At 46.8% G+C, this 26,011-nt stretch overlaps 1 protein-coding gene across 1 annotated transcript in view; it reads left to right on the forward strand.

Moving 5' to 3' along the window:
• Positions 1-13,597: 13,597 nt before the first annotated feature.
• The window catches only part of SNRK (SNF related kinase), a 107,587-nt gene continuing 95,173 nt past the window's right edge, over positions 13,598-26,011 (forward strand). Inside the window, exon 1 of the mRNA XM_033930079.1 lies at positions 13,598-14,698. Within this exon, the coding sequence (XP_033785970.1) occupies positions 14,110-14,698 (589 nt within the window). The 5' untranslated portion in view covers positions 13,598-14,109. The remainder of the gene's footprint in view (positions 14,699-26,011) is intronic.

Below are 26,011 nucleotides of genomic sequence, written 5' to 3' on the forward strand. Positions count from 1 at the left end.
GACTTCTCTTTTAGGAAATTGTCCAAACCTTTTTTAAACCCTGCTAAGCTGATTTCACTACATTTTCCAGCAATGAAGTCCAGAGTTTAATTACACATTGTGTGAAGAAATGGTTTCTCCAGATTGTTTTAAATCTACTACTTAGTAGCTTCATAGCATGCAACCTAGTCCTAGTATTTTTGGAAAGTGATTCACATCTACCCTTTCCACTCAGTGTTGTATAGACCTCTGTCATGTCACCCCTGAGCCATCTCTTCTCCAAGCTGAAGAGCCCTGGCTGTTTTAGCCTTTCTTCATAAGGACATAACATAATATTATACTTATAGACCGCATTACCAAAAAGTTCTACGCGGTTTACAAAAGATTATAAACATTAAACATAATCGTGTATTTGGAGAAAAGATAGGTTTTTAGCTGTTTTCTAAAATGTCTGTAAGAAACAGCTGTGAGCAACAATGATCGAAACTCTTTTTCATGAGAAGCTGCCTGAGATGCTAAAGCATGATTTAGGAATTTCTTGCTTTTACAACCTTTTACAGAAGGGAAATTGAACAGAGCATGAGTTTTTCTACTGCATTTGTACGTAGCTATGGAAAAACTATTAGTCAGATAAGTAGGGACTGCACCATATAAAACCTTGTAACAACAACAGCCCAACTTGAACAATACCCGAGCTTCCACAGGCAACCAATGCAATTGTCCTTTTCCCTTTTATAATTTTTGTTGCCCTTCTCTGTACATTTTCTAATTTCGCTATATCTTTTTTGAGATACGGTGACCAGAATTGCACACAGTATTCTAAGTGTGGCCGAACCATAGAGTGATACAATGGCATTAAAAACTGTAGTTTCTGTTTGCTTGAGAGTTACTCTAAAAATAGTTTAGTTTTGGCTTTCTTCCCACCTCACTCTCTTCCTCTCTCTATCATCCCCCCATCCCCACTTGTAGGTTCAGCATCTATTCGGTCGGGGTTACTTTCTCTCCCCATCCTCCCCCCACTTATGAGTCCAGCATCAATCCTTCTACCCTCCTCTGCACCTTCCTGGACCCTCCCTCCCCACACACTTCTGGTCCACCTCCCTTCCCCTGGGTCTGCCTTCTCTCCCTCTGTATGGGTCTGGCCTCCTGGACCCCCCTCACTTACCAAAGCAGCAGTGGTAGCCAGTCAGCAGAGGCAATGCTGCAAGAAAGCTCTGGCAGAGCCTGTCCTCTGCCACATCAGAAGTGATAGGTAAGAGGAAAGGCCCTGCCAGGGCTGGCCATGAGCAGCCTGTTTTCAGCGCTGCCTCAGCTGACTGGCTGCCGCTGCTGCTTTGATTAAAGGAGGGAGGAAGGAAGGGGGAGGTTTTACAGTTCAGGATCGCTGCAGCTGCTTTGGAGCTAAAGGGAGGGAGTGGGAAGAGGGGTTTCGCAGCTCAGGACTGCTGCTTCAGGGCTGGAGGGAGGGGGTTTGCGGCTCAGGACCGCTGCCGCTTCTTTGAGGCTGGAGGTAGGGGATGGGGGTTGTTCAAGGCTCAGGACCGTTGCTGCTGCTTTTGGGGCTGGAGGGAGGGAGGAGGGTTCATGACTCAGGACAACTGCCACTGGTTCGGGGGTAGAGGGAGTGAGGGGGTTTGTGGCTCAGGACTGCTGCCGCTGCTTTGGACTAGAAGGAGGGAGGGAGAGGGGGTTCACAGCTCAGGACCACTGCTGCTTCGGGGGCTTGAGAGAGAACAATTTTTTTTTTTCTGGTTAGGTGAGAGTGCCAGTTGTTTGAGTACCGGTTAATTGGGATTCTACTGTATTTGCTTTCTTAGCTGCCACCGCACGTTGAGCTAAGGGTGTTGATGCATCCTCAATGATGACACCTATATCCTTTTCCTGGGCAGTGACTCCTAACGTGGAACACTGCATCATGTATCTATAATTTGGGTTCCTCTTTCTCACATTCATCACTTTGCACTTGCTCACATTAAACAGCATCAGCCATTTTGACACCCAGTCTCCCAAGGTCCTCTAACAAATTTTTAACAATCCTCTTGTGATTTAACAACTTTGAACAACTTTGTGTCATCAGCAAATTTAATTATCTCACTAGTTATTCCAATCAGTGTTCTTCAACCTTTTTACACCCGTGGACCGGCAGAAAAAAAAGAATTATTTTGTGGACCGGCAAACTACTAGGACTAAAATTTTAAAACCCCGTTTCCGCCCCATCTCCGCGAGCTCGGTCCCCACAAATCATCTGATCCCATCCACACAAGCCTCAGTTATGATTTTATATTGAATGTATTTTATTAAAGTATAAAAAGAAACAATATTCTGTAGAATTGTCATTTTATAAATACAAATAATTCAGAGCAAGGATCAACAAAACCCCTGTCTCCCCCTCCCCTTCACATATATCCCCTCTACTATCAAGAAAACTGAACAAGCCAAATTATTACAGAATGCTACACAGAAATATCATGTTAACAGAATACTGCAGTCACACATGACAGGAATAGTTTTAGGGGAGTGCAACTAGGGCAACTGCCCCCTGGTCAGAGAGCGCCCTAAGCCAGCTGGAAGCTAAAGAAGCACTGCCTGGGTTTTGCAGCCCCAGTTATGTCTAACACCAGCTCTAGCAGGATATATATTTCAAATCTGATATATTCTAATCACAAAATAGAAATAAAATTATTTTTTTCTACCTTTTGTCGTCTCTGGTTTCTGCTTTCAATCTTTTTTTTCACTCTCTTCCTTCCAGCGTATGCCCTCTCTGTCTCTTCAATCCAGCATCTGCCCCTTCCATCCACTGTCTGTCCTCTCCCCCTTCCATATGGTATCTGTCTTCTTTCTATGTCCCTCTCCCCTTTCCATCCAGCTTGTGCCCCTCTCTCCTTTTTACATGATTCATTCCAGCTTCACTGCTCTCTTCATTTTTATCTCTCCTACACCAGATCTATCATCGTTGTCCCTCTGCTTATTTTTTTGCTGACCCCTTCCTATCATCAATCTCTCTACTTTCTCATGCCTGTGTCTCCCCTTGCCCTCCTCTAATCTCTCTGCCAGCTGTTTCCTTCCTTTTTTCATTCTCCCTTCCCTCCTCCTCCTGTCCAGCAGTAACTCTCTTCCCTTCCTCCCCTCCCAGCAGCATCTCTCCGTCTCCCTCTCCAGTAGCAGCTGTCCCTTTTTTTTCCTTGCCCAGCAGCTTCCCAGATTCCTTTCCCTCCTCCCCTCCCAGAAGCATCTCTCCTTCTCCCTCTCCAGTAGCAGCTGTCCCTTTTTTTCCTAGCCCAGCAAACTTCCCAGATTCCTTTCCCTCCTCCCCTCCCTGAAGCATCTCTCCTTCTTCTCCCTCTCCAGTAGCAGCTATCCCTTTTTTTTCCTTGCCCAGCAGCTTCCCAGATTCCTTTCCCTCCTCCCCTCCCAGAAGCATCTCTCCTTCTTCTCCCTTTCCAGTAGCAGCTGTCCCTTTTTTCCCCTGCCCAGCAGCTTCCCAGACTCTGATAGTTGTTTTCTCCCCTCCCAGCAGCTCTTCTTACTTCCCAGCGCAGCGATTCACGAAGGCAGCCTCGGGTCCTTTGTTGGGTCGTGCCGCCTCTGAGGAAAGAGGGAAGTTGCATCATCAGAGGCAGCCGCGACTCAGCAAAAGCCCCGAGGCTGCCTTCGTGAATCGCTGCGCTGGGAAGTAAAGGAGAGCTGCAGAGAGGGGAGAAAGCCACTGTCGGAGGCTCCCCAAGATCTCTCCGGCCCAGCGCACGCTTCCGATGCTGATCTTGCCGGTCCTGCGCGGACCGGCAGGAAGTTGAAATGAGTCAATCTTGCCGGTCCTGTGCGGACCGGCAAAAATTTCCTGCGGACCGCCACCGGTCCGCGGACTGGCGGTTGAAGAACTGTGCTCTAGACCATTGATAAATATGTTAAAAAGCAGCGGTCCCAGCACAGACCCCTGGAGAACCCCACTATTTACCCTTCTCCATTGAGAATATTGACCATTGAAACCTACAACTCTGTTTTCTGTCTTTCAACCAGTTCTTAATCCATAGAACTTGACTTCCTATCCCATGACTCTCTAATTTCTTCAGAAGTCTTTCATGAGGTACGTACTTTGTCAAATGCCGTTTGAAAATCCAATATAGAATATCAACCAGCTCATCTTTATCCACATGTTCATTCACCCCTTCAAAGAAATGCAGTACATTGGTGAAGCAAGATTTCTCTTGACTAAATCCATGTTGACTTTCATTAATCCATGCTTATGCATATGTTCTGTCATTTTGTTCTTTATAATAAACTAGTATTTAAGCCCATTACATTAACGGGTGTTAGTAAAGCCTCCTTCCCTCACATGTCCCCTATTTTCAGCCCCAGCTCCAAACTCATTTTTACCCCCCCAGCCCCCTTCTCCCATCTGTTCCCTTTCAGCCCGAGTCCCCTTTTCTCACCAGCAGCATTTCCCTCCCTACTCCACTTCCCTGTCCAGACGCACCTCTTCCCTGCTCCCCCTGCCCCTCTTCATTGCTCCCCCGGCCCAGTAGCACCTCTTCCCTGCTCCCCCTGTCCCTCTTCTCTGCTTGGGGTTGATGAGTCTTGTTTCTTTTGACGGGGGGTTCGATAGGCTAGGGTTGCAGCTGTTGCCGCCCTTTGCCTGGGTGTGTATGTAGGCCTTGGCTAGGCCTCATGTGCTGGAAGTGCATGGAAGGCGTGGCTGGGCGGCGCTGGGGATAGGTGACAGTTGAAACCGGCCGGCAGACTGCGTGCTGGGAGTGCTGGCTGCTCGGAGCTACGGACGTCGTCCTGAGGGCTCGCCTTGGCGGGCGTCCGTGGCGTTTTCTTCAGTTGGCGCGCGGTGGTTGCACGGGTGGAACTGTGCACCGGGCCTCAGGTACAGAAGGTGTACCCTCCCCCCCTTGTCGGCAGAGTCAGCACGTATTCTCGGGCTGCCTTTGGGGCTCCATGTCCGTGCTGCCTGTCTTGGAGGGTTGTGTCGGGGCAGGGCTCCTGTGCGCAATTCCCTTGTGGTCGACGCTGTGTCGGGGCTTCTGCTGGGCACTGGCCTGTTGGCTCGGCATCGTGCGTGTGTGAGGAGTGACAAGGCGGTGGGCAGGGAGAGAGCTTGCTTGCACTTCCTCCAGCGATTGATGACTGAGGGCGGGAGAAGGGGAGTGGCCAGAGTGTTCCCTGCCGCCGGGTTCTAAAATAGAATCTGGCCATGAATCAGAAAACACGGCCGCAGGGATCACGAAACCCTAAGTGCACATGAGCGCTTAGGGCTTTATTATATATGATAGTCTCTACCACTTTGCCCAACACCGACATCAGACTCATCGGTCTATAATTTTCCAGATCACCTCTGGAACCCTTTATAAAAAAATACTAATTACTAACAATAGCTCTGCAAGTTCATTTTTCAATTCTATCAGCACTCTGAGATGTATACCATCTGGTCCAGGCGGTTTTCTATTGTTCAGTTTGTCAAATTGACCCATTACATCTTTCATTGTTACAGAGATTTGTTTCAGTTTCTCTGATTCATCACAATTGAATAGCATTTCTGGTGCCCGTAACTCTTCCTCAGTGAAGACTAAAGCAAAGAATTACCGGTAATTTAATCTCTCTGCTATGGCCTTGTCTTCTCTGAGTACCCCTTTTATCCCTCGGTCATCTAGTGGTCCAACTGATTCTTTTTCCAGCTGCTTGCTTTCAATATATCTAAAAATTTTTTTACTGTGTGTGCTTGCTTCCAGTGCAATCTTATTCATTTATTTAATTTGTTTTCTTCCCCACAGAACCCAAGTCAACAGGGTTACAGATCAACATACATGTTCTTCTCATGTTTTCATAGTCTCATTTTTTCCAGTGTGAACCTATTCCAGGGATTATGTCAAATCTGATCTTGTTATGATCACTGTTATCAAGAGGCTCTAGCACCATTACTTCCTGCACAAATTCATGTGCTCCACTAAGAACTAGGTCTAGAATTGCTTCGCCTCTTGTCAGTTCATGCTCCATAAAGCAGTCCTTGATTTCATCAAGGAATTTTGATTCCGATATATAAAGTTCCTTCTATAAGTCATGGAATTTCCTCAATTTTAAACCTTGACTTTTTTCTTTTTCAAATAATTCACTACTACTGTATTTGGGTTTTTGTCAGGTACCAGTGACCTGAGTTGGCTATAGTGAAGATGGACTACCCAGTAAGGCTATTCTTAAGTAAGGTTTAATCTGATCAGTATATAATGTTCTTTTATTTATTTATTCGTTTAGCCCGTCCTCCCAAAGAAGCCCAGAATAGATTACAAGTGTACATTCACAATATGGGCCAAGACATGACATAGTTGACAGTATAGACATTACAAAATATAACATAATTCACTATGCAAAATATAACATAATTCACTATGCAGCATTTGAGTGACAGTAAGTAGCATAGTCACATAAAACTAGGAATGGCATTTGTGTTTAGTAGGTTGGGGTACTAGAGGTGCTAAGGGCTCCTTTTACAAAGGCACGCTAGAAGTTTTAGTGTGCGCTTAGCACATGCTAAAATGCTGCATGCGCTAGCCGCTACTGCCTCCTTTTAAGCAGACGATAATTGTTTGGCTAGTGCACGTGCGCTAAAAACGCTAGCGCACCTTTATAAAAGGAGCCCTAAGTTTCTAGGGGCAGGTCATTAAGGTACTGGGTGTGTAAAAGAGAAAGGTTTTTATCCCAGGACAAGCAGGCAGCATATTCTTTACACATGGGTGACGTCACCGACGGAGCCCTCGGTACGGACCTTTTTAACTAGAAAGTTCTAGTTGGCCGCACCGCGCGTGCGCGAGTGCCTTCCCGCCCGACGGAGGAGTGCGTGGTCCCCAGTTTCTTCATTTCCGCGGAGCGAAGAAGACGCGTGTGTTTTTTCAACGGCCGTTGAACTCACTCTTTTGCCTTTCCGCTCGTGAATTTTTTCTATTTTTCTTTATTTTTACCTTCGGGTTTATTTTCTCTTTGTATTCAAAAAAAAAAACTTTGATTTTTTCTTCCCTTTTTTCGTTTTTGCCCCGGCGGGGCCTGTTGCCATTATACAGGCCTCGGGGTTCGATTTTGCGGAGGCTGTTTTCCCCTTCATGCCCCCGCAAGCCGGTTTTAAGAAGTGCCAGCGGTGTGCCCGCCCGATCTCCCTCACTGACCCACACAATTGGTGTTTGCAGTGTTTGGGTCCGGAGCATCGGGCGGACTCCTGCACCCGCTGTGCTACTCTTAAAAAGCGGACACTTAAAAACCGGCAAATCCAACAAAATCTTTTATTCGGCACCGGGTCGACGATGGACTCCTCGGCATCGACAGCGGTACCATCAAAATCGGCACCGTCTACTTCGACGACGCCCGACCCCGCATCGGCGCCGCTGGCGCAAGGTAAGCCGGCTAAGAAGCCTACCCCTTCCCTCGAGCGCCCACCAGCCACAGTGGCGACACCGACCCTGCCGGCCTCGCGCCGACCCCGAAAGCGCTCCGCCCCGATTTCGGTGAGTGCCTCTTCATCGGCCTCCTCATCGCCGGGGCGTGGAGCGGCACCTAAGGAACCGAAGCAAAAGAAAGCGGTTCCGGTGCCTCCCCTGGATGACCGAATTACGGCCATCCTCCAGGTTCAACTGCAGGAACAGCTGCAACGTCAGCTCGAGCACCTGTTGCCTACTATCCTGGCACCGCTCCTTTCGGTACCAGACCGGCCCGAGCCCCGTACCGAGCCACCGGTATCCACCCCATCGGTACCTATTAATACCTCCATGCCGATTCTTTCGGCCCAGCAACTTCATGCCCATCCTGTGGTTCACTCCCATACCACTGCGGATCCTCCTCGGGACCGGGTGGAACACCATTCTTCCCGGGACCGGGACCGACGCCGGTCCTCTTCTCCCGGTACCGTTTCGGTACGATCTGGAAAATCTTTGTCCAAGACTCACCATACCGAACCTTCCACCCCGGTGTCGCGGCATGCGCACCCGGAGGTCCGGGACCCAGACTTGTGGGAAGAGTCCCCTCCCGGTACCGAGGAGGATCTCTCCTCCTCCGATGAGGATCCCTCAGCTCCTGATACCACCTCCAAACCTGAGCAATCCTCCTTCTCAAAGTTTCTTAGGGAGATGTCAGCAGCCCTATCTCTCCCTCTGGAGTCAGACTCCAAGAAATCCCAAGCCTTTCTGGAGGCTCTGGATTTTGAGCAACCTCCCAAGGAGTTTCTTAAACTACCCGTGCACGACATCCTACGGGAAACCTTCTATAAAAATTGGGAGAACCCCCTTACAGTGCCTGGGGCCCCCCGCAAGTTAGATAACCTCTATAGAGTTATCCCAATCCCAGGGTTTGATAAGTCACAACTTCCCCATGAGTCTCTCCTGGTTGAATCCACCTTAAAGAAGACTCAGGGCTCCAGTGTCTATGCCTCCACCCCTCCTGGCAGAGAGGGTAAAACCATGGACAAGTTTGGCAAGAGGCTCTATCAGAATGCCATGCTAGCCAACAGGGCGAACAACTATTCCTTCCATTTTTCATTTTACATGAAACACTTGGTTCAACAGCTATCCGCCCTCCAAAAGTATCTTCCAGAGAGGAAGGTGCCACTCTTTCAACAACAGATCTCTGGTCTCCTTCAATTGAGAAAGTTTATGGTCCGCTCGATATATGATTCCTTCGAGCTCACCTCCCGTGCCTCTGCCATGGCTGTAGCCATGCGCCGCCTGGCCTGGCTGAGAGTCTCAGACTTGGACATTAACCACCAGGATCGTCTGGCCAACGCCCCCTGTCTGGGGGATGAACTGTTTGGAGAGTCCCTGGATTCCACCACCCAGAAACTCTCTGCGCATGAAACCAGGTGGGACACCCTGATTAAACCAAAAAAGAAGGCTCCGCCTGCTCGACCTTACAGGCCTCAATCCTCATATCAGCGCAGGTTCTCAGCCAGGCCACTCAATCCGCCCTCCCAACATCCTCGGCGGCCACGGCAGCAACATCATCAGGCACAGGCTCGTTCTCAGTCCAATCAACCAAACAAGCCTCTTCCTCCTGCTAAGCCTTCTCAGCCCTTTTGACTCTTCTCTCCAGGGCATAGCCAGTCTTCCACCTTCGCTACCTCTTCCACAGCCAATCGGAGGTCGTCTCCTCATATTCTTCAGCCGTTGGGAGGTCATCACATCGGACCAGTGGGTCCTCAACATCATCCACCACGGCTACTCTCTCAACTTCCAGACTCTTCCACCGGACAACCCTCCTGTAGAGTCTGCTTCTCACTCATCTCAAACCCCCCTCCTCCTGAGGGAGGTTCAATCCCTCCTTCTTCTCAATGCCATCGAAGAAGTACCTCCAGACCAAAGGGGTCAGGGATTCTACTCCTGCTACTTCCTGGTACCCAAAAAGACGGGAGACCTCCGTCCCATTCTCGATCTCAGAGATCTCAACAAGTATCTCGTCAAGGAGAAGTTCAGGATGCTCTCCCTTGCCACGCTCTATCCTCTTCTTTCTCAACACGACTGGCTATGTTCCTACACTCACATCTCAATCAATCCGAATTCTCGCCGCTACCTGCGTTTCCAGGTGCAACACCGTCACTATCAGTACAAGGTGCTACCCTTTGGCCTCGCTTCATCACCCAGGGTATTCACCAAGTGCCTTATAGTAGTAGCGGCCTTCCTCAGGTCTCACAACCTCCAGGTGTTCCCCTACTTGGACGATTGGTTGGTGAAAGCTCCTACGTCTCAACTTGTGCTTCAGGCTACTCATCACACCATCTCTCTCCTCCACCTCCTGGGGTTCGAGATCAACTACCCCAAGTCGCATCTGCTTCCCACCCAGCGACTTCAATTCATCGGAGCAGTTCTGGACACCACACTAATGAGGGCTTTTCTTCCCTCCGATCGTCAGCGGACCCTGCTCCATCTCTGTCGTCAGGTCCTCATGCTTCCCTCCATTCCTGCCCGACAGATGATGGTCCTCCTGGGCCACATGGCATCGACAGTACATGTCCTTCCTCTGGCACGTCTCCACCTCCGAACACCTCAATGGACTCTCGCCAACCAATGGTCACAGACTACGGATCTTCTTTCTCATCCCATCTCTGTGACATCATCTCTTCAGCAATCTCTCCAATGGTGGTTGAACTCCTCAAATCTTTCCAGGGGTCTACTCTTTCATCTGCCCCCTCACTCCATGATCATCACCACAGATGCCTCCCCCTATGCGTGGGGAGCCCACCTAGGAGATCTCCGCACCCAGGGACTCTGGACCCCGCAGGAGCGTCAACATCACATCAATTTCCTGGAACTCAGAGCCATGTTCTATGCTCTCAGGGCCTTCCAGCACCTTCTCTGCCCTCAGGTTCTTCTCCTGAGCACAGACAATCAAGTCGCCATGTACTACATAAACAAGCAAGGCGGCACCGGATCTCGCCTCCTTTGTTTGGAGGCTCTACGCATCTGGACCTGGGCCACGGCCCGCAATCTCTTCCTCAAGGCTGTCTATATCCAGGGCGAACAGAACTCCCTGGCCGACAATCTCAGCCGCATCCTTCAACCTCACGAGTGGACGCTGGACCCTCCAACACTCCACTCCATCTTTGCTCGCTGGGGCACTCCGCAGGTGGATCTCTTTGCAGCGCCTCACAATCATCAGCTGCCCCAATTCTGTTCCAGACTCTTCTCTCCTCATCGTCTGGCCCCAGATGCATTCCTGCTCGATTGGAGAGATCGGTTCCTGTATGCCTTCCCTCCACTTCCTCTGATGTTGCGGACCTTGTCCAAAATCCGCAAGGACAGGGCCACCATGATTCTCATCGCCCCTCGGTGGCCTCGACAACACTGGTTCTCCCTCCTGCTCCAACTCAGCTCCAGGGAGCCCATTCCTCTTCCTGTGTTTCCTACTCTACTTACACAGCAACATCAATCTCTACTACATCCCAATCTGTCTTCGCTCCACCTGACAGCTTGGTTTCTCTCGGGCTAACCTCTCCAGAGAATCTATCTCAGCCTGTCCGCCTCATTTTGGACGCCTCCAGGAAACCGGCCACCCTCCAATGTTACCATCAGAAGTGGACCAGGTTCTCCTCATGGTGTCTCCGGCATCATCACAATCCCACCTCTTTAGCGGTGGAAACTGTACTGGAATATTTGCTCTTGCTGTCCAATGCTGGCCTCAAATCTACCTCCATCAGAGTCCACCTCAGTGCCATCACTGCGTTTCACGAGCCTATCCTCGGAAAACCTCTCACGGCTCATCCTCTGGTTTCCCGGTTCATGAGAGGTCTCTTCAATGTCAAACCACCTCTGAAGCCTCCTCCTGTCGTCTGGGACCTGAATGTGGTTTTATCAGCACTCATGAAACCTCCGTTTGAGCCGCTTGCCACAACTTCGCTCAAATTCCTTACCTGGAAGGTGCTTTTCCTAATTGCCATCACCTCTGCCAGGAGGGTTAGTGAACTGCATGCACTGGTCGCCGATCCACCGTTCACTGTTTTTCACCATGACAAGGTGGTCCTACGTACCCATCCTAAATTCCTTCCATAGGTGGTCTCAGCCTTTCACCTCAACCAGTCCATTGTGTTGCCCGTCTTTTTCCCTAAACCCCATTCTCATCCTGGGGAACAGGCGCTGCACACGCTGGATTGTAAGCGTGCCCTAGCCTACTACCTTGACCGTACCAGGGCTCACCGCTCATCTTCTCAGCTTTTTTTGTCTTTCGACCCTAACCGTATAGGTCGTCCTGTCTCCAAACGGACGCTTTCCAATTGGCTTGCTGCCTGTATTGCGTTCTGTTATGCTCGGGCCGGTCTCTCACTGGAAGGTGCTGTCACGGCCCACAGAGTCCGAGCTATGGCTGCTTCTGTGGCTTTCCTCCGTTCCACGCCCATCGAGGAAATCTGCAAGGCGGCCACTTGGTCCTCAGTTCACACGTTCACTACTCACTACTGTCTGGATGCCTTCTCCAGACGGGATGGACACTTCGGCCAATCTGTGTTACAAAATTTATTTTCCTAATGGCCAACCATCCCTCCTCCCTCTTTGTTAGCTTGGAGGTCACCCATGTGTAAAGAATATGCTGCCTGCTTGTCCTGGGATAAAGCACAGTTACTTACCGTAACAGGTGTTATCCAGGGACAGCAGGCAGATATTCTTACGTCCCACCCTCCTCCCCGGGTTGGCTTCTTAGCTGGCTTATCCTAACTGGGGACCACGCACTCCTCCGTCGGGCGGGAAGGCACTCGCGCACGCGCGGTGCGGCCAACTAGAACTTTCTAGTTAAAAAGGTCCGTACCGAGGGCTCTGTCGGTGACGTCACCCATGTGTAAAGAATATCTGCCTGCTGTCCCTGGATAACACCTGTTACGGTAAGTAACTGTGCTTTACAGCCTTCCTGAAGCTCCATAGTCCATCTAATGTTCTAACTGATGGGGGGATGATGTACCATAATTTAGGTATGAAATGTGAGTAGGAGCATTTGTGGGCTGTTTCAGTTCTGAGAGAGCGATTAGGCTGTAAAAATACCTCTTGCCCTGCTCTTATACTCCATAATTTATTATACTGATATTTTATTTTTTAAATTCTTTATTCATTTTAAAAGCCAACATAAAGTGCAACAGATTATCAAACAATTAACACAATAAACAGCACTCAGAACAATCAAATGATATAATAAATACATATCTCCCCCCCATACCCTCCCCCCCACCCACCCCTCCTGGATGTGTAAAAATGCCAACTAAGTAATGTAAGGGGGGGAGAGCGTGGGTCGTCAGAGGCACGGGAGGGGGGGGGGGGAGCTACAAAGCGGTGGTAGAGCGGGCATCTCTCCTGCTGCCAAGGGGGTGTTGGGAGGGGTGTTGCTTGATGGTGGGAGAGAGTGGGCATCTCTCCTGCTGTTGGGTGGAGGGTTGCTTGACTTCGGCAACTCAATTTGTTGTTGTGGGTTTTGGGGGTTTTTTTTTGCATTTATTCTGCGCATGTGCTCATCACTATCACCAGCAATGGGCACATGCAAATTTAGCTAACCTTTGCTAATCTCTGCCAACCTCATTTGTATGAGTGATTTTTGGAGAATGACTCACTTTTTAAAATCACTACTATAACAGCTGCGGTTTTTAATGCAAATTTTTGAAAATTTAGCCCTCTGTTTCTTGCTTACCCACCCGCCCCTCCCTCTTCCTGTGAAAATATCACTAAAATGCTTTAATGTTTTCCTTATATTTACTATTATTTGTCAACATTTGTTTATTTCTGATTTAAAGAAGGGTTACCTTCGAAAGCTCATAAAATGCACTTAGTCCAATAAAAAGGTATTTATTTCCTTTGTTTTCTTTTATTTCTATATATTATCTCTAATAATTAGAACTCAACATAATCTGAGCCTTACGTATGTGATAGCAATGCACTGAGGCTCTAAGAATGAGCAGAAGAAATATATCAAGCAAACTGTGCCTTACATCCTCGTTCTTGCCTTCGGACAACCAATCAGAGACCCTTTCCCAACAGCCCGCCCCCTTCCTTTCTCCCTGTCGTCTTTTCTCCGCGCCGAATCGAAGAGCGCGCGCGCCTCACGCACGTCAGCTCACACCCTTTCCCTCTCCCCCCCCGCCCCGCCCCCCTCCATCCCTCCGAACAAAACGAACCACACAGAGCGATCAACAGCCGACGCGGGAACGCGCAGACCGCGGCGACTTCCGGCCGGCATCGCTAGGGCCGGGCGAAGGGCCACGGAAGCGCGCACGCCGGCACGCCGCGGGGCGGGAGAGGGAGCAGGGGGAGGGGTCGGCTTGTCGCACGAACGGTAAAAGAAAAAGGCTCTGGGGCGGAGCGGCGGAGTCGCGGCTTGCGGGGACCGAGAACGTAGCCGCCAACCCTCCTCCTCCGGCGAGTGGCGCGCGTTCGAGAGAGACGGCACACGGTGACCCGAGCTCCCCTCCCCGTTCCTCAGTGATGCGGCCTCAGCGGCGGGCGGGCGGCAGGTGGTGGGAGCTGTCGCGCGCCCAGTGACCGACTCTCCCCTTCCGGCCGCCGAGGATGGGACCCTCGGAGCGCCTCGGCTGAGAGCGACCTCGGCCGCCGCTCCCATCAAGCGCTCGTAGGCGCCCCTCCGTCCTCTTTCCTCCGGCGACACCCCCCCCCCCCCCGCAGCGGCATGGCCGGCTTCAAGCGCGGCTACGACGGCAAGATCGCGGGGCTCTACGACCTGGACAAGACCCTGGGCAGGGGCCACTTCGCCGTGGTGAAGCTGGCGCGGCACGTCTTCACGGGCGAGAAGGTGGCGGTGAAAGTCATCGACAAGACCAAGCTGGACTCGCTGGCCACGGGGCACCTCTTCCAGGAGGTGCGCTGCATGAAGCTGGTGCAGCACCCCAACGTCGTGCGCCTCTACGAGGTGATCGACACGCAGACCAAGCTCTACCTCATCCTGGAGCTGGGCGACGGCGGCGACCTGTTCGACTACATCATGAAGCACGAGGACGGGCTGAGCGAGGAGCTGGCCAAGCGCTACTTCGCGCAGGTGGTGCACGCCATCTCCTACTGCCACAAGCTGCACGTCGTGCACCGCGACCTGAAGCCCGAGAACGTGGTCTTCTTCGAGAAGCAGGGGCTCGTCAAGCTCACCGACTTCGGCTTCAGCAACAAATTCCAGCCCGGCAAGAAGCTCACCACCAGCTGCGGCTCCCTGGCCTATTCGGCTCCCGAGATCCTCCTGGGGGACGAGTACGATGCACCGGCCGTGGGTAGGTAGCCTGTCCTGCTCAGTTTGGGGGAGCCCTCGATGTGCTTAGCGCACCGCTCTACCTTGCCCCCCCCCCCAAACCTGCATTGCATGTGTTTTCTGTGTGCTTTACGAGTCATCAGTAACTTTTTTTTTTTTCCCCGTCTGCAATTTTCGCTACTTAAAAAAAAAAAATCGGTAAGATTAGCATTTCTTCATTTGCGTGATGACACGCTGGGCTGGGCTGCAGTCGCGAGACTGCATGGGCGCGTTTACCTGTAGCTGATTTATTAAACCGAAAGTCGTTTGACGAAGTAGGAAATGGCTCTCTGGTGGAAGTCAGGTTAGAGGCTTTACCAGTGTGGATTCATTAACCAACTCTTTATCATACCAAGCCGCTTCCAGGAATAACGAACTGGGCCAAATGGTCAGCATATCAACCTCGAATATGTATTTTAGAAAGCTATTAAAAACCAGTCTGTTCTCAAAATTCTTGTAATCCCTCCAAAGTAACATATTGATATGAAACTGTTGTTAACTTGTCAAGATGCCAATATCTGTTGTAGCTCACTGACATGGTCAGCCCATCTCTTTTGTAAAACGCATAGTACCAAAACGCTTTTGTGATATATAAATTGTTGTGCTTATTTGGATGAAGAGAGACGTTAGCTTAGACTGAATTTTTGTTTTATTTTGTATGTATATGTTGCTTCAGATTTTAAATGGTGAAGCTGAAACACGGAGAGAATGCCATTAACAAGTTCCTCCTTCATTCCCTTTTCCATCCTGCATATTTCCTTTCCCCCTGTTTTCTTCACACTGTTGCTTCTCAGGTCCTCTTACCATGATTATTTTCTGTCCTGTCCTTTTAAATAGCTTTTGATTTTCCATCTACTTTTAGATAAGACTGAGTATAAAATTCAAGTGTAAAAAATGAACTTTTTTTTTTTAACTTATTCATTCAATTTTCAAATAATTTCCAGGCATAAATCTTGTACAGAAAGAGAGGTTAACACATAATAATTTATAGGAATTGCAAATTAAATCAATAAAGAAAAACTAAAAACTTAGTGATATTTGTTAATCTCACACAAGTCCTCAATGAACCTTTTTTAAAATTTACATGTTTTTCACTGAAGAGGAGGCATCATTTTTTTTCATTTGCCTTTTCCAGAAACAGAAGAGGATATGTTACTGTTTGTTAATTTTGTTGCTACCTCCTTCCTTTGGTTGCTAGCATCACCATATTTTTTTTTTTCTTTGGGTTTCAGAGACACTTTGCTGGATCAGAAGTGGAGCAGGTCAGGCAGGGGATTTGTACTGTGTGGCAGTGGGAAAATGGAGTCAGGCATGGTGGCCACAATTTTTTAACTTCTGTAGCATGTTTTGTGTCTGCATTGATATAAAACATTTTGTTTATGGACATATACTGTAGCAAGTATGGAGCTGAGTTGCTTAGTATAGTCCCAGTCAATAGATGTGCTGATTGTGCTTATGTTACAGAAATGCTTGAGGTTTGGAATACCTCATAATACTTTATAGTGGGCACTTTGTTATGGCGTCTGGGATAGCCCAACAAAATCTTATTTGGTTGTGCTCAAGAGTAACCAAGAGATAATGTATTCAGTTCCATCAGTTATGAGTAGATGACCTCTTAACCCTTTCAGGACCATAAGGATCGTAGGCCAATTTTTGTGGTTTTGATGACATTTTTATGGTAAAAAGGGCTTGCAGATGCCAAAAAATTGATTTTTTTTGTGAAATATTATTTTAAAAAAAAAAATCACACTTCTGGCTTATGGACAGTGTGGCAAGTGAATCTTCTCGTCAATCTGGCAACGACGCTAATGAATGAATGTCGGAACCAGTTTGTTTACATAAAGGCAGTATCATATGGAATCCGTACATATCAAATTTAGAACTGTAGACTATCCCAATCAAAATTTATAGGATTTTAAAGTTATGGGACAAATATGTCCCTTGGTCCTGAAAGGGTTAAGAGGTTCCTTAAATCTTTCTTGCCATGTTTCTTAAATTAAGCATATGGTGCATTTTTATTACTAAGATGAATGCTGCTGAAAGAGTTCTTTTAAAAGAAAAAAAATATTTGGAAGTTGTCTATATTTCAATGCATCACTTGATGTGCGGGATAACAAATGCCTTGGAAACTTGGATTTTAAGATTTAGCTTGTATACTTTAATTGGTAACTCAGTGCAAGCAATGTTCAGGTATAGGAGGTATTTCCTTATTTCCAGAGGGCTTAAAAGCTAAGCACTAGTTTTATTAAAAGATGCTATTGCACGTTAGCACACATTAATGCATTAACACCTGCTCTTTTTGAAGTTTCCATTTAATGTAGTGGGATCTGTTATAGTTACTGAGAGGAAGATTCTCAAAACTTCACGATAAAATTTGATGGGCTGCTACCAAGGTCACTATTGTAACGATTTCAAAAAGGCGAGTCATTCTCTAAAGACCCCGCATGCAAATCAGGTTTGCGGATGTTCATGTAGGCTTGTTAAATTTACTTGAGATGGGTCACTGGTGGTTGCGATCAGCATATGTGCAGAATACACCTACATATTTAACCCCCCCCCCCAAACAAACCACCAAAGCAAATCAAAGATCAGCAGGAGAGATGCCCACTTTCTGCTGCTGCGCTCGCACAACCTCCGGACACCCAACCCTGGTAGTGGGAGGGATGCCCACTCTTGCGCTGCGTCGCACAATCTCCCAACACTACCCACCCTGCTGTGGGAGAGATGCCCCCTCTCTCCTGCCATGTCACATCATCCCCTGACGTTAGTACTCACTCTCTTCCCACCCTGTAGCGGGAGAGATATAATAATAATTTTATTTTCTTGTATACCGCCCCACCAGTAGTTCTAGGCGGTTCACAACAGCGAAGAAACCAAGACATTTCAGTTAGAAATACAATCTTGAACACAATTCCCCAGCACTACTATCCACCCTGCAACAGGTGAGATGTCCACTCCCTCTTGCCATTGCCCAAACCATCTTTCTGATGACCCCCTACCCCTCCCTACCTTATTCATGAAGTCCAGCCGGAAGGACGCCTACCTGCTCCAGCTGGGAGGCCTGGTTCTTTTTTTTTTTTTTTTTATAAATCTTTATTGATTTTCAAACTTTGACAGTGCAATACAATTCATTGAATATAAACACTACATAAAACGCACTATTAAAAACACAATTAATACATAAAACAATCATTTTCTCCCCCCATCCTCCCAATTATTAATACAAGAAGATATACTATGTTATTACAATATTATAATTAAATAATTTTAATAATCAAAATACATTTCCCACCCCCACCCCTGGATGTGTAAGGAAATCTAATAAAAAGAGGGATACATGACAATTATTGCAATGCAACGAATGTAGTCAATGGGCTCCACACCTTATTAAATGTATTACTCAACTCTAAACATTCTGCATTCATTCTCTCATACTTATAAGTGGTACAAACATTTGCCCACCAAAATGTGTAATTCAGTCTTACAAGATGGCCTTCCCTTCCTGGCGCATCCTGGAATGTGCCGTGGAGGGGCTTAAGGCTCTGATTTGGCCCAGGCACTTAAGACTACAGTAAGCTGTTTTGTTAATCAGCCGCTAAAATACATGTACACTAAACCGGGTGGAACCGGTTTAGCAAGCACATTAAAGGCACATTTTAGTTATGAGAATCTTCCCCTAACACATACTAACATAGAATACTGCTTTGGATCAGATGGTTAAATTAACCAAAACAGGGTTATAAGGAGTATTGGTGTGATTTCATCCTGGTTTTCTTTGGCTCTTAGCCTATTCTAATATGACCCTGCATCAGTTCTACACACCAACATGTTGATGAAGGTCTAAAGATGGGATCTTTGGAGTTCTTAATTCATGCTGCCTGATTTTGTTTCAGTGTTCCTTATCTTGTCTACCTCAGGTTTGTTTGTTTGTTTTTGGAGGGGGGGGGGGTCTGGAACCAGACATGCTACTTCCTCTAGAACCCAGGAAATATGGCCAATAGTGCAGATACAGAGTCGTCTTGACCCATGCATTTTTTGTACAGCTCTTCAAGTGTTTTCACTCACATGGGATGTGTAAACATGTTTGAAGAGAGAAACACTTGAAAATTTGATTCTTTGCAAGTTGTATCTTTAATTTTGAAATAATAAATCTGTGAGCTTTTGCATCTGAGTAGGTTGCTTTTTTTCTAAATTTTCCTTTTGCTGGTAGAGAGAGAGGATTAAAGTTAGAAGTGCTTAATGTTCATAACTGTTTGCAATTGCATTTTAATGGGGACCTCCTTGATATATAAAAAAAAGTGATCTGACTTTTAGTGATATGCTAAGTATCATAATTTTCTTTAACACCTTCAATTTTTAACTTCATTTTGTAATTACATAAGAAACCCATTTCAATGCATATAATAGTTCTAAGTTGTCTATGTACACTATTGGTCTTGGTTATATGCATTGATGTTTAGGTGATTTTCTGCTTTCTCGTTTGCTTTGACCGTTACTGTATCTATCCAAAATTTCAGTTCACTCTTCTGTCAATACTTCACTAGTGAAAACTTGCCTGCTATTCCTGGATTTCTCATGACAGGAATATTATTTGCAGTTTAATATTCTGTACGTGTAAGCTTTTCTGAGCAAATACTTTGAGAGAAGGGGAGGAAGCTCAATTTCTATGGTAAAGTTAATGGCTTGCTTTTATCTGTAACTGTATCAGCTGGCAGGTATTTGAATTTAACATAAATATTGAAGTGGTTAGTAATTTAACCTCTTGAGGTTGACATTGTTGTGAAGTTTGTCAGTTTTACTGTGTACCTACCATCAACTTAAAACAATTTGTAGCCTCCAACTCCATTTTTTTTGTAACGGAAAGTGACAGGTGTCTGCTTTAGAAGATGAATCTCGATCATTTTTGCTTCCCTACAGCATTTCTTTGATTTTGGCTCACTATCTTTAGCATCAGTTATTTTTCCTCTTGCTGTTCCCTCTTCCTCCTTTTATTTATCCGGATGCTGTTTGAATAAGACATGGTTTGGATCATTTGAATAAATATTGCAGGAATAGACTTTTTAAAAGATCAGTAAGTGTGCTTTGCTTTCATAAAGCCACTTAAAAATGGTGGTGTAGAGAATCTTAATTTCTTTTTGATAAGAAACCAAACTTTAACCCTTGGAAAAAAAAAATACCCTGAACCACACTTGGCTATAAAAAGTAGTTGCAGTGAGTGACGCATTTAAACTTGGCACTGAGGTGAACATATTTCACATTCAGAATCCACAAAATTTACCTTGACCTGTGTTTTTCACTAAGCTTTTTTTTGTCCAAAGGCACAGAATAAGAAGTATCTTAGTGAATTTAGACCAGGGGTCTCCAAAGTCCCTCCTCGAGGGCTGAATCCAGTCAGGTTTTCGGGATTTCCTCAATGAATATGCATTGAAAGCAGTACATGCACATAGATCTCATACATATTCATTGGGGAAAACCTGACTGGATTCGGCCCTCGAGGAGGGACTTTGGAGATCCCTGATTTAAACCCATGATCATCCAGATCCTACTCTCCCCCCAAAACAAACAAAGAAACAAACAAACAACTAGCAGGGTGAACTAAGGAATCTGTTAGGTGACAGTTGAAATTAATACCTGATTTCTGTTCAAAAGTCTGGGGCTTGAATATGCATGTGTCCTGGAAAGCTCATGTCCCATTGCCTAACCCTAATTTGGGATTCAATGTTTTGATGTGAAACACTATTTAACAGAATCTTGGCAGAGCCACCCTACATCTGGCATATTTCCTCAGCAGGAAAGCCATCCATGTTATAAATTCTTGGTTTTAGCTATGTAGAGCAAGACTTATACAGATAAATGGATTTCCAGAAGCACTGATTTGAAAGAGTTGGTATTCATACCACCTATTCATCCGCTGGCATTGTGAAGTTATCACTTAGGAACATTATTATGGGTAGTTTGTGTTTTTTGTTACTTAAATATCAAATTAATGGATCTAGTCATCTTATTTAGTGTCTTTTTAAAATTTTTTTTAAAGAGGTATCCGCTATAATAAAACCCTAAGCGTGCATGCGCACTTCAAACTTCGTGATCCTTGCGTCCGTGATCATAGCTCCGTGCCAATAGATCGAGCCTGTGGTGTTTTTGTGTGCGGTGGTTTTCTGGCTCCTACTGTGTATGCGGAGGCACGCAGTTTGAAATGGCGACCACCCCAGTGGTGACTCCCCCTCCTGCTCTCACGCCACTCCCGCCCTAACTCCGTCTAAGGGGACCACAGACGCAAGGAGGTGGGGAACGTGCCGGCGACTCCCCCTCTCCCGCCCTCACTCAGTCTAAGACAGGGGCGTCAAAGTCCCTCCTCGAGAGCCGCAATCAAGTCTGGTTTTCAGGATTTCCCCACTGAAGATGCATAAGATCTATTTGCATGCATTGCTTTCATTGTATGCTAATAGATCTCATACATATTCAGTGGGGAAATCTGAAAACCCAACTAGATTGTGGCCCTCGAGGAGGGACTTTGACGCCCCTGGTCTAAGAGGACCACAGACGCAAGGACTGAGAGAAAGTAAGGGAAAAGGGGTACTTTCACAAAAGTCCAGGCCTCAGCACGAGGCCGAACCTGCAACGGAAGCAGCTGCGGTTTGGGAGCAGGTACTGCTGGACAGGGGGAGCAGGGAATGGGTGCTGCTGGACATGGGGAGGTAAAAGGAAGGGAGAAAGGCTGTTGTTGGACAGGGGGAGCAGGCAAGGGGTGGTGGTGGACAGCCGGGGAGAGACAGAAGACAGACAGCAGCCAAGGAGAGAGAAAGAAAGACAGACACACACATCTATTCTAGCACCCGTTAATGTAACAGGCTTAAGGACTAGTAGTATATAAATGATCTGACTAGTTGGTAGAATATTCTGACCTTTTTGATGGAATGCAAAATGTCATGACAGAATATACCATATATCTATATATATATCTATATCTATAGATCTATAGATCTATAGATATATAAAATCAGATGTATCTCTGTATGTATGTATGTTCCAGCGTAACTCTGAAACGCATGGAGAGATTTCAACCAAGCTTGATATACATATGACTTACTATCTGGGGAAAAAATACTGTGTGGGTGGGAATGGGGTGACATGTGTGACGTGCTTTATAGAGATGGAGCTGCTTTGACCAATTGTGTGAAACTTTGGGAATGATGTCACGCAGTCATTCAACAGTATATAAGAAAGTGCAGCTTTGCTGGGATAAATAAATAGCCGGGCAACACCAGGTTAGTACTCGGATATGTCGAGACCCCCATTTTCCCCCCAAAAAGGAGGAAAAATGGTTGACTCAAATTTTCATGTTGGGCAGCTTAATATTCAAGTGCCCTGTCAGGCTCTGCACCCAGCCCTCTTCCCTCCATCCCCTGTCCATTGTACTTACTCTGCTGATCCCTGGTGGTCCAGAGGTGCAGCAGGGAGGAGCGAGCTTTCCGTGCTCCTGCTCCGCTACTAAGCTACTAACCCGGTCAGTTGGTGGCTGCTGCGAGTTTTCATCAGCTGCTGAGCAGCAGCGAGCAGGAGTGTGCTTTGGCACTGACCAGCTTCCTGACTGGCTCTCGCCAAAGTGCACTCCTGCTCGGTGCCATTCAGCAGCTGAAGAAACCAGAACTCGCAGCAGCCACCGACCAACTGACTGGGTTAGCAGCGGGGCATGAGTGCGGAAAGCATGTTCCTGCCTGCTGTACCTCTGAACCACCAGGGATTGGCAGAGAAGGCACGACAGACAGAGCAGGGTGCAAGTTTCAAGTTCAAGTTTCAAGTTTATTAGGATTTGATATACCGCTTATCAAGGTTATCTAAGCGTTTTTTACAATCAGGTACTCAAGCATTTTCCCTATCTGTCCCGGTGGGCTCACAATCTATCTAACGTACCTGGTGCAGAGCCTGGCGGCAGCTTGCAATAGGTCTGGGAGGGGGGAGGGGCGGCGCTGGCCCAAATATAAATTGGGACCCCATTTTGGGCCAATATTTTGGCACACACATCCTGAGTTTATATTCGGGTATCTACGGTAATCATGTATACTTTAAATCAAGTGTCCAAACTGCAAAGTGCTTCCTGATTATAAATGTTCTCTAAGTTAACTGTACACTCCCTCCAAAAGCTCTATCATTTCATTAACACATGGAATAAATGTTGATAGCAGCATGAAGTTCAAGTGAAAAACCTTAGGTATTTGGGGTTTCTGAGCCAGCAGAGTGAAGTTAATGGGGAGAGTGCCTTTATTGTGTGTGTGTGTGTGTGTGTGTGTGTGGGGGGGGGGGGGGTTCATGATGCCAGTCATTCAGCTGGCTTATTAATATCTAGGTTTCTATCGATAAGAACATGAGACTAGCCATATTGGACCAATGGTTCATCTAGCCCAGTATTTTATTTCCACAGTGGCCAATCCAGGTCACAGGTACCTAGCAGAAACCCAAATAATAACAACAATAATAAGCAGTGACTTACTTCATGTCTGCCTCAATAGCAGACAATGGACTTTTCTCCAGGAAGTTGTCCAAACCTTTTTTAAACCCAGCTACACTAACTGCTGTTATCACATTCTATGGCATTGAGTTCCAGAGCTTAACTATTTGTTGAGTGAAAAAATATTTCCTCTTACTTGTTTTAAAGATACCTTGTAACTCAATTAAATGTCTTCTAGTCTGTACTTTTTTGAGAGTAAAAAATTGATTCACTTTTACTCCTTTTTCTCTCATGATTTTGTAGGCCTTAATCATATCTCCCCTTATCCATCTCTCTTCCAAGCTGAAGAGCCCAAGCCTTTATAGTCTTTCCTCATACAAGAGGAGTTCCATCCCTTTTTATTGTTTTGGTCTTTCTTCTTGGAACCTTTTGTAGTTCCGCTATATCCTTCTTTTTTTTTTTTTGGTATGGCAACCATAATTGGATGCAGTACTGAAGGTGAAGTCGCACCATGGAATGATACAGAGACATTATAATATTATTGGTTTTATTTACCTTCCCTTTCCTAATCATTTTTAGCATCTTGTTTGCCCGCTGCCGCTCCGTATTAGATAGACTTCAGTGTATTGTCTACGATGACACATAGATATTTTTCTTTGGTGCCAACCTTTAAGGTGGACCCTAGCATCTGGTAACTGGTTTGGATTATTCTTCCCAACATGCATTCCTAACTTTGCATTTGTTTGCATTAAATTTCATCTGCCATTTAGTTGCCAAGTCTTCCTGCAGTTTTTTCACAGTACTTATGTGTTGTGAGAATGGAGTAGTTTTTTGTCATCTGCAAATTTAATCACCTCACTTGTTCCAATTTACAGATCATTTTATAAATGTTAAATAGGTTCTCACTTGGAACAGCTGGCAGATCTGGAGAAGGGTGAGCTTCTGGCAACGGAGCCAGATGGCCCTTCAGTGTTCTGTAGCTTTCATAGGGATGAGCTACTGCCCTTTATTGTTCAGGCGCTTAGTGTGCTCGAATATGTGGATTCAGAGACTTTGCTTCCGGCTACGTTGAACCCAAAGATGATGAGCACCAAGCGGCCGCCTAGGACCTTTCCTGTTCAGAAGGCTATTCAGGAACTGATCTTGGAACAGTGGACCTCTTTGAACACCCACCTAAAAGTGGGCTATGGCTCGTCTGTACCCTCACCTGGGAGAAGAACTGGAAAATCTGAAGTGGCCTAAGGTGGATTCTCTGGTGGCCAGTGTTGAAATCCGTCTTTGCAGTGGCGTCTCTTTCTTTGCAGGTGGCCATCTGCAGTTCTTATGCAGCTAGAGCGAGTCTCTCTTTTGTCTTGGGTTCAACAAGTGGCGGATTTGGTGGCAGAGGGCTCCTCAGCTTCGATTAGAATTGCCACAGATTGCGTCTAATCTGGTGTACTTGGCAGATGCCTTGTATGTTCTAGTGTGATGAAGCAAATGGCACTATGTCAGCTTGTTGGTTGCTTGGTTACGGCATTGGATAGCAGATGCAGCCTCCAAGCAATGCCTTATGAGGCTTCCCTTTAAGGCAGGGGTGTCAAAGTCCCTCCCTCGGGGGCTGCAATCCAATCGGGTTTTCAGAATTTCCCCAATGAATATGCATGAGACCTATTTGCATGCACTGCTTTCATTGTATGCTAATAGATCTCATGCATATTCATTGGGGAAATCATGAAAACCCGACTGGATTGCGGCCCTCGAAGAGAGCCTTTGACACCCCTGCTTTAGGGTGAAGCTACTCTTTGGCAAATATCTGGAGAAGCTGATCAAAGATCTAGGAGAGACCCAGGCTCAGCGCCTGCAAGAGTATTGCCCGAGGGGGTCTGCTGGGAAGTCCCAGTCATTGCAAGCTTGTTTTTGGCCGGGACGAAATCAGGGGTTCCAAAGAGACCACTTTAAATAGCGGCAGTCCTATTGGCCCTCCAAGTGTTTGTCCACCCAATCCACGCGCGGAGCCCAAGCTTCCCATTCTGCTCTCTTTCTCTTAAATCAAAAGGAAAGAAAACAACAACCAGGGAACCAACATCTGAGTGTGAAACCCAGTTGGAGATGGTGTGTATTTCCCTCTGATCTCTGCTTCATGCACCTGCTCCCTCAGACAGATGAATAGAAGGACAATTGTCTCGCTTTTCTGAAGAGTGGACCGAGATTACCACAGATCAGTGGGTGCTAGACATTTGAGAAGAATACAATTTAGAGATGGCCTTTCCTCTTTGGAATCCCCTTGCCATACTCCTCTCAAGGAGGAGGTGGTGTTGGACAATCTGCGTATGTTGCTTGCCATGGAAGCGGTAGTTTCAGTACCAATGGAGGAAGCTGTCACAGGTAGATATTCTATTTACTTTGTGGTGCCAAAGAAGGGCTGGACCTCAAACATCGTTCGGTCCCTGAAGATTAAACCGGGTGAAATTGGTTTGCTCGGTAATTGCGGTTTTTAACTTCTGTGGATTTGAAGGAGAGGCATACCTACACGTTCCCATTTGGAAGCCTCATCAGAAATTCCTTCGCTTTGCAGTGCTGGGTAAGTACTTTGTTTCAAGACAACTCCCAGAACTTTTTCAAAGTGGCGGTGTTCCTTCTGAAGGAAGGCATCAGCGTTCATCTGTATCTCGATGTCTGGTTAATTAGGGCGAGTTTGGCGGAAGAGGTGGTGCCAGCCACATCCAGGGTCATTACAGTACTTTGGTCCTTGGGCTGGGTAGTCAATGTGGCCAAGAGTCATCTGGAGCCTTTGAATACTCTGGAGTACCTAGGAACTCTTTTCGATACAACCTAGTGGAATGTATTTCTGCTAGAGACTCGAAGAGT

Source organism: Geotrypetes seraphini, chromosome 2 (genome assembly GCF_902459505.1).
Source record: "Geotrypetes seraphini chromosome 2, aGeoSer1.1, whole genome shotgun sequence".
Lineage (NCBI taxonomy): Eukaryota > Metazoa > Chordata > Amphibia > Gymnophiona > Dermophiidae > Geotrypetes > Geotrypetes seraphini.